Genomic DNA, 9,243 nt, shown 5'->3' with positions numbered 1-9,243 from the left:
ACACATGACCACCCACTATCTCCCTGGTGTAAGCTTCTCTTCTGAGAAGCAAAGGAAGAAGAAAAACTTTGCTGACCGACCCAACAGTGTAGAGCTTTCCTCTTAAATCAAATCCCGGCTTCACACTGGTTTGCACAGCAGCATTCATTCCTTTCATTTATCCTTTAGTTTTTAACTTTGAGCCTTTAGGAAGTCTTGGTGGTGCTGTGGTTAAGCACTGTGCTGCTAAGTGCAAGGTTGGTGGTTCAAACCCACCAGTTGCTTTGTAGGAGAAGGATGAGGCTGTCTGCTCCCGTAAATATTTGCAGTCTCTGAAACCCTCAGGGGCAGAGCCGTAGGATCTCTGTGAGTCAGAATGGACTCAATGGCAGTGGGTTTGGCTTTGCCCCTTTGGGAGGAAAAGAAAGTGACATATTGCTGAACTTTTTATATGTTATTGGTTATTTCCTCAATATCATAAAGACTTCTTCCTTTAGCTTTAAATGACTGCTTATATAAAGTCTCAGTTAAACTTTCAGGCAAAATCTCATCTCGCTCAGAATAATTTCATTCTTCTAATCATGGATGTAAGTTTGCTTTTGGACACACTTGGGCTAATTCTACTGTTTTCTGTCTGTCTAACTTACCAGCTCAATTTTTAAAATGGGAATGACAATTTTACAGTAAAAATTTTTCCTGAGGCATAGAAATTCATGAGCATATTTACTGCTATCATGAGAAATGCTTGAGTTTATTTTTTTTTTATAACACTTTGGATTGTATTAGTATACTAGGTATAATCCTGCTTACATAGAAGTTTGATATGACAGCGTTTGGCTCTCTCTCTAAGACTTGGTATTGTTATAAAGCTCATGTCATAAGGAACTTATAAAACTTAAAATCCACAGATATTTAAAAGTACAGATATAGCCACTAACTGTATGCACCCTCTTAGCCATTTTGAAATAGTCATGAGCCAGTCAGACTGTAAGGAAAGAAATAAACAGCTTTTTTTTTTTTAATTTTTTTAGTAACCTTATAGGAGGTTTTCAGTTTTCAAACATATGACGTTGTTATTTCTCTCTCTCCCTCTAGCATATTCCTGCAAACTGATAGCAAGTTGCATGCCTCGCATTAAATTGAATGCACATTCATTTGAAGTAAGTGATTTTTTTAAAACTTGTGAAGGCTTGCTGAGCAGGGCTTCAGTTTTACAGTCAATGAATCACAGAGTTAGATTCAATTCAGTGTTTGCAGTCCCCTCCCTGGAACATCAGTGATCCCATTTTCTCCCTCTAACTCTTGCCTCCATTCCACCTTCTTTCCGAACCTTCGGAATTGTATCTCAAGGTAAATGCTGTCCTTTTGTTCTTGAATGGTTGACCATCCCATGGGCTGCCTACTTCACTCATGTTGTTATTCCTGTTCTATGCCCATCTACCACTTGGCTGAAAATTAGACCATGACGGTGAATACAGTCCCAAACCTGAAGGGTCGAGTTCCACCAGTTTCTTTCTGACCAGTAATCCTGGTCTTTATTTTTATAATTCTGAGTTTTGCTCTACATTTTCTCCCATTAAATAAGCGATTAAAAAAAAAAAGAAATTCTCTGTAAGATGATTATAACCCACTTTTCACTTGTGATTGCCCATCCCTCAAATTCGACATGATGTTTCCTTGAATTCTCACTTTAGATCCATTAAAAGTCTGGATGTCCGCCATGATTCTTCCCAAGAATCTGTAGTTTCCACGATGTTCCATTCTGGGCCAACTCTAGTCCTGCTGTATTCTGCTCTGACTGAACTCTTGAGCTACACTTTGTCTTGAGTCTAGTCCTTTATCACCATCCTGGAGTCATACAAAAAACAGGACCTAATCTCATCCTTTATTTTAAAAAGGAAGGGGAAAACAAACAAAAAATAAAACCCAAACAAGTTGTCTGTGCATATAAAAGTCTTTAATGAGGTGTAAGTAGACAGATGACAATAGAGCAATGACAAAAATACGAGATCAAATATTGAGTATCTTTGCCCTTAAAAGTTGGCAACTTGTGTGTTTGTGGGTGTGATAGATTTTCTGTCCGTTTGGCTGGGGCAGGATTTTCAGTAGTTGGGCTGAAGATGTAGTTCTCCACCAACATGAGTTCTAATAGAATGTAGTCAACTCTATGATGAGGTCTGCTGTGAGCAGCTAATCAACTGAAAGGCTGCTTCCTTCGGGGTGTGGCCTGCTTCCACTATATTGCACACTCAGGCAAAGCTTGCTTGATCTCTGCTGGGTCTATATCTAGCATCTGTCTAATCTTCCGACCTCCTGTTCTTTGAACTTGAGCCAGTGGCCTGCTCTGTTACCTGCCACTTCTGGGAGTAGTCAGCAGCCTGCCTTCTTACCTGCCAGACCTGCCTGCCTGCCTGCCTGCCATCTGACTTGCCCGTCTTGGTCCATCAGCCCTGTAGCTACGTGTATCAGAAACCTCCAGCCTGACATGTGTCCCACGCCCAGGGGACTGACCACCTCTACCATTGTGTGAGCAATTCACTTGATATCAATCTCTCTTATGTATACATATGGACTCCTGGTGTGGCGCTGTAGGATCAACACTGGACTGTGAGCCACAGGTCATGGTTCAAACCCTCCAGCTGCTCCTTGGAAACCCTGTACAGGGTCACCATGAGTCGGAACTGAATGGACAGCACTAACAGCAACAATAACAATATATACATATAGAAGCTTCTGTGGTTTTGTTTCTGTAGAGAACCCAGCCTAAGACAGTGGGGGAACTGTCGTAACACGTCGTAATATCGTTTGTAATATGGTTGACACAGTATGCTGTGTCGTAGCAGAATCTGCATAGCACGCCTGGGAAACGAACACGTGAGGGGGTTGCACAAGTTTCAAAAAACTGTATGAAGCATGCATTATTTGCATAAAATACAGTAATACAATTGTATTAATTATGCTCAATGAACTAAAGGAAAACATGGACAAAGAGTTAAAAGAGCTCAGGAAAACAATGCATGAAGAAGATAAGAGTGTAACTAAAGAAATAGACACCATAAAAAGAAAGCACACAAATACTAGAACTGAACAATACAATAACAGAAATGAAAAATTCATTAGGAGACTTCAACAGCTGATTTGAACTGGCAGAAGAAAGAATCAGCATGCTAGAGTATAAGATAATAAAAATTTTGGAGTCTGAAGGGCAATAAGAGAGAATGCGCAAGAAAATAGACATGTGGTAACAGAGGTGGAGGGAAAGACAGTATCTCAGACATAAAGCAGGGAAGGCAACACAACAAGACCAGTGGAGAAAGGGAATTGCTGGGAGCTGCACAAGAGTAAGAGACAGAGAGACAAATACTGCTGTGCCCATAATCCTGCCGTCATAGTATAACAGACATCATCTATGAGTGAATACACAGGTAGACTTGCATACTGACTAATGGTGGGAAGGCAAGTCAATGGAAGAATACCCATGAGTCTCTGTGGGTTTGACAGAGAACATGTCTACATGTTCACATGTATTTACATGTGAAGTAAATATAGCCATGTGTAGAGCACAGCACACAGGAGCAACGTTCGGAAAGCTTCCCAGCTGCAACTAAATACCTTGAGGAGATGACTCACTGAGCTTGGGAGCTTAGAACCACAGTCTTGGGGCACAAAGGAGGCAGCTGGCATAGCCTAGACAATGTTCTGTATCCTACGTTGGTGTGTAGTCACTGGGAGCTTTCGAGTGCCCGTCTAAGATGTAACCATTGGTCCCTTCTCATCTGGAGTGAAGAAGATTGAAGAAACTCAAAGACTGAAGGAAGCACTTAGTTCAGAGGACCCAAGGAACCTCCACAACCCAGAGAAGCAGACAGTGCTCGGCTACTACTACTGACTGTTCTCATCAGGACCCCAGGAGAAAGGCCTGGACAGAGAGGGAGGAAAACGTAACAAAATTCAAAAACACAAAAAAGACTAGACATACCGGTTTGAGAGAATCCACTAGTTAGTGTAATCCCTGAGACTGTGGCCCCTAGTCACCATACTAACCTGGAACTGAACTCCTGCTCCTGGGGTAATAACTTTCAGCCAAACAACAGACAGGCCTATAAATGGGTAATAGCCCAGGGAAGGATGTACTCCTGATCACAGTCAGCCACACAAGACCAAAAGGGCCATATTTGCCCCAAAGCAAAAGTCAGAAGACAGGAAGGGAAGGGAAAGAAGGATGAATGGACTCAGGAAAGCCAGGGAAGAAGGGACAAGAGTATTGTTACCTTGGGATTTCAAACAATGTCATGATACATAATGTGTATAAATTGTTGAATGAAAACTAACATGCTTTATCTACTTTCACCCAAACTACAATTTAAAAAGAGAGGGAGAATGTTCAAGACTGCAAGCCTGCCTAATGAAAATGTGGGATGGCCATCAAGAGAAATAAGATATACATCATGGGAATCCCAGAAGGAGATGAGAAAGAGAATGGAACAGAAAGAATCTTTGAAGAATAATAGATGGAAAGTTCCTAAACTTGATGAAGAACATGAATATGAAAATTCAAGACAATAAACTCAAAAAGATCTACACCAAGACACATTTTACTCAAGCTCTCAAAAACTAAATATAAAGAATATCTTGAAAACAATAAAAGAGACGCACATTGTCACATACAAAAAAACTACGATAATATTAAGTGCCCGTTTCCCCTCAGAAACCTCGAAGGCCAGAAGACAGTACAATACCATTTTAAAAGTGTTGAGAAAAACTGCTTTCAACCAAGCATGGCATATCCAGGAAAAGGAAAAAAAGAATGAAAGCAAAAATAAGATAAAGAACAGCTGAGGGAATTTGTTTCTACTAGACCTGCCCTGGAGTCCTGGTGTGGTGCTGTGGGTTAACGTATTGGATTGCAAGGTGGTTTGAACTGAAGGTTGGTGGTTCAAGCTCACCAGCGTCGCCTTGGAAACCCAATACAGGGTCACTATGAGTCAGAACTCACTCGATGGCACTTAACAACAATAATCCTGCCCTACAAGAAATGATAAAAGGTGACCTTCAGATGGAAAGGAAAGAACGCTTGACAATAATTCCCATCAGTACACAGAAGAAAAAAGTTTCCTTTAATGGGAATTTCAGGGGCAAGTATAAGGACCAGCTTTAAGGTCTTTTTGGTTAGTAATTTTAGTTGTTATGGTTTTCACACTTTATAATGGCAAATACATTAAAATACATTAAAAAGTTTGTGCATGTTACAAAGGAGGTAGTAGGTGATTACAACAGTAACGCTGAGCGGGGAGGGAACAGTGTGGCAACAGAAGTTTTATATGCTACTGAAGTTGAATTGATAGACTCGCAAACCAGATTGTTATCAATGTAAGATGTTAAATGTAATTCTTATGGTCATTACAGACAAAACAAAAGAAGAGACTCTAGATGGTTTATTACAAAATCTCAACAGAACACAAAATTGGCTATATTGGAGGACATAAGGGGCAATGAAGGTATAGAACACATGCACAAAACTAACAAAATGGTAGAAGTAAGACCTTCCTAAGTGCTAAATATCAAAAATATGAATGGGTTATACACACCATTCTAAAACAGAGAGTGGCGGAAGAGATTAAAAAACATGAATCAATGCTCTGCATTCTATTAGAGACACATCTGAGGCCCAAAGACACAAATGGTCAGAAATGAACGGATGGGAAAAATATCCCATGCAAACTGTAGGCAAAAGAGAGTTGGGATGGTGTTTTAGTATAAGATCAAATAGAATAGGTAAACATTTGTATGAGAGACTTCTATGGTGCCATATAGGGTCACTATAGTTGGAATTGGAGTCCTGGTATGGCGCTGTGGGTTAATGCACTGGACTGCAAAGTTGGTTTGAACTTCAAGATCGGTGGTTCAAGCTCACCAGCTGTCCCTCAGAAACCTTATAGAGGGTCACTACGAGTCAGAACCTATTAGATGGCATTTAACAACAACAACAACATAGTTGAAATTGACTTAATGGTACTGGGTTGCAACAAAATTTTGAAATTTTAGTACAAATGTTGTTGTTGTTGTTAAGTGCCATCGAGTCGGGTCCGACCCATAGCGACCCTGTGCAGGGTTTCCGAGGGTGTAAATCTTTACGGGAGTAGAAAGCCTCATCTTTCTCCCTTTAGTACAAATAGTCCCTGATTTATTATGGGGTTCCATTCTGACGAGTCTGTCTTAAATCGGTTCTGACATTAGTTGAACACCTCTTTCTTTAATTTTTCATTATTATTGCCTTTTGTTATCAGTATCTTTATAAATCTGATCCCTAGTGTCTTTGAGATTCGCATGTGAATGATAGCATCAGCAAATTTCATGCTGCAACATTGTCTGTAGTACATATTACTAACAATCAATGTACCAAAAAAGGGAGGGGGCAGTCATAAATGCAGCTCTTCATGAATGAAATATGTTGTGAGTCGGGGACTTCCTGTATACAATTTTAAATAATGAACAGAGCTTCTGGAAAGATTGCTAAGGAAACAGAGGAATTGAACAATGCAATAAACTGGGTAAATATTTGACTGCTGACTGCAAGGTCTGCAGGTCAAACCCACCAGCTGCTCCTCAGAAACCCTAAACAGGGTTGCTATGAGTTGGAACCAACTCAGTGGCACTTAATAGCACCAATAAACAGACTAGACCTAAAAAACATATATAGACCATTTCATTCAACAATACACAATATACATTCATGTCCAGTGTACCTGGATCATTCACCAGGATAGACCATGTTTTAGGTCACAAAGCAAGTCTCAAGGAGACAGCATTGTGATTCAAGTTAGATCTTGAAGTGCTCTTTTTGATTATGAATTCAATACCATTTCTCTTCAATTTGTTATTCTCAGCATAGTAAACCATATGACTGTCCGGGAGCAGCTGAGCCTTTTGGATTAGAAACTACTTGACTTCTTGCTTCTGCTACAAATTCCCCCAGCTGTGAGCTTTCCAACCATCTAAATATTCCTTTATATGGGGTTCAGAATTCTGGCACCATCCCCTGAGTCTGCTTGGTCTGGTATTTTATGCTGTTGCTGTTGGAGCTCCTCACTGCACTTCGACCCAATCCACCATCTTGTTTGTCCTCCTTCCCAGTAGTATTTTGAATGCTTGCCAACTTGAGAGTCTCAGCTTCCAGAATTATATCAGACAGTGTTCCACTGCTATTTATTCATAAGGTTTTCATTGACTAACCTTTCCGAAGCAGTCTATCTCTCTTTCTTCTTAGTCTGTCATAGTCTGGATGTTCCATTGAAATGTGTTCACCATGAGTGACCCTGCTAGGATAGCTACCAATGCCACAGCCACAAACAAGCCACCGCAGCACAATGAACTGACAGACTAGTGGTGATTTGTTTCTACGTTTTTGTTGTTAAGTGCTGTTGAGTTTGTTCCAACTAATAGTGACCCTGTGCAGGGTTTCTGAGGCTGCAAATCTTTATGAGAAAAGAAAGCCTCATCTTTCTACCAAGGAGTAGCTGATGGACTTGAACTGTTGGCCTTGTGGTTAGCAGTCCAATGCTTACCCTACAGCACCATCAGCACTCCTAGTCTTTCTCTATAGATTTGCTAAATATGGACATTTCATATCAATTTAATCACAATATTTGGCTTCTTTCACTCAACATAATATCTTTTTCCTAATTGTGAATTGGGTGAAGACTCACAGAGAAAATCCATTTTCCATTAAGCAATTCCTACACACTTTCACACACACTCTTTTCATGCCATTGAGTGCACTCCCCCTACCTCACCCAATGCTTGATTCTGAGGCTATTTTCTTTCTATTAGAAATGAGGAAAATGAATAGGTCCCCTTCCTTTCTTTTAGGCAACAGAAGAAGCAATTAATCAGAACTGTGAAGATCTTGGAGACTTGTTAGGCCAAGAAAATGACCTGGTCCTAATCATCGATGGAGAAACACTGAAATATGCCTTCAGATTTGAAATTAAGAAGAATTTCCTAAATCTGGCCCTCTCGTGTAGAGCAGTATTATGCTGCAGGTAAGAACATACTCATCTTTTTTCATGTTTCTCAATATACTTAGTGCTGTTATGGTAAAGAAAATATAGATGTGATTCTGAGGGGGCTTCAACAATTTAGTGGAAAAATGGAATTGAAAGATAATATGATTTTTCCCAAGAATTTTTTTGAAGTCCCCTTGTGGAACATAACTTTTAGTAGAAGTAAAAGTTCTTTACTGAGGAAATATATGATCGAGCAGAAATTAAAAGACTTGAATTTTCAGGATTTGCTAGAAGGCAGTTCATCAGTTTTAATGATAGGTTTGCTTACTGATATATGATAAGGTGAAAGAAGTCTTCAGTAAGAACCAAGAACCTCAGTTTATAGTAAGAGGCTTTTATAAAAATAAAATAAAATAGTTGGTACCAAAGGAGAATGGCATTATGGGTGTTAGAGCTTTCCCACCTGAGGAGCTCATCTTCCAGCACTGGACTGTACAACGTCGATGGCACATTGGAGAACTAGACATAATGGACAGATTTTGTGAGTGACACATTAGCAAAACTGACCCAAGAAGTAGAAACTATCTGCTAAAACATTTGAATTATGAATCAAACAACATTTTCCTGTTATTTATAAGGTTTTCACTGGCCAGGATTTCAGAAGTAGGGCATTAAGTCCTTCTCCTTGCTCTGTCTTAGCCTGGAAGCTCCACTGAAACCTACTGGTATTTGAAATACTCGTGGCACAGCTGCTAGCATTACAGCGACACGCAAGCCACCTTTATATGACCAGCTGACCACCAACATGGGTGGTGGGCAACCATGATGTGACTCTACATTATCTGGGGCTGTTGGATGCTGTTGAATTGATTCTGATTCAGAGGAACCCCGTGTGACAGGGTAGAAGTGCCCGCATAGGGTAACCTCTGCTGTGTTCTTTAGGGAAGCAGGTATTTCTCCTGAAGAGTAGTTGTTATAAAGTGCTGTCCAGTCAGTTCTGACTCAGAGCAACTCTGTAAAGGGTTTCTGAGGAATGGGTGGTGGGTTTCACCCAGCAGTCTTGTGACTAGCAGCCCAGTGCTTGTCCTGCGGTGCCACCTCAGGTCTCCACAAGGAGTTATTGGATAGGTTCTCTTCACTAGCCTCTCAGTTAGCAGCTGAGCACTTCATCACTGAACATTTATTTATCTGTTGTTGTTAAGTGCCATAGAGTTAGTTTCAACCCATAGCGACCCTGTATGTCTAGCTGTTGGGAAGT

General features: G+C 40.4%; 1 protein-coding gene across 1 annotated transcript in view; it reads left to right on the top strand.

The window, feature by feature from the left end:
* Positions 1–9,243, top strand: part of LOC102818051 (probable phospholipid-transporting ATPase IB-like) — a 208,832-nt gene that overhangs the window by 99,312 nt on the left and 100,277 nt on the right. The window contains exons 22-23 of the mRNA XM_006832037.1: positions 1,075–1,139; positions 7,849–8,021. Of these exons, the coding sequence (XP_006832100.1) occupies positions 1,075–1,139; positions 7,849–8,021 (238 nt within the window). The remainder of the gene's footprint in view (positions 1–1,074; positions 1,140–7,848; positions 8,022–9,243) is intronic.

Source organism: Chrysochloris asiatica, unplaced genomic scaffold (genome assembly GCF_000296735.1).
Source record: "Chrysochloris asiatica unplaced genomic scaffold, ChrAsi1.0 scaffold00005, whole genome shotgun sequence".
Classification (NCBI taxonomy): Eukaryota; Metazoa; Chordata; class Mammalia; order Afrosoricida; family Chrysochloridae; genus Chrysochloris; species Chrysochloris asiatica.
The sequence above is the reverse complement of the archived record's forward strand: the minus strand, read 5'-3'. Positions and strand labels throughout refer to the sequence as shown.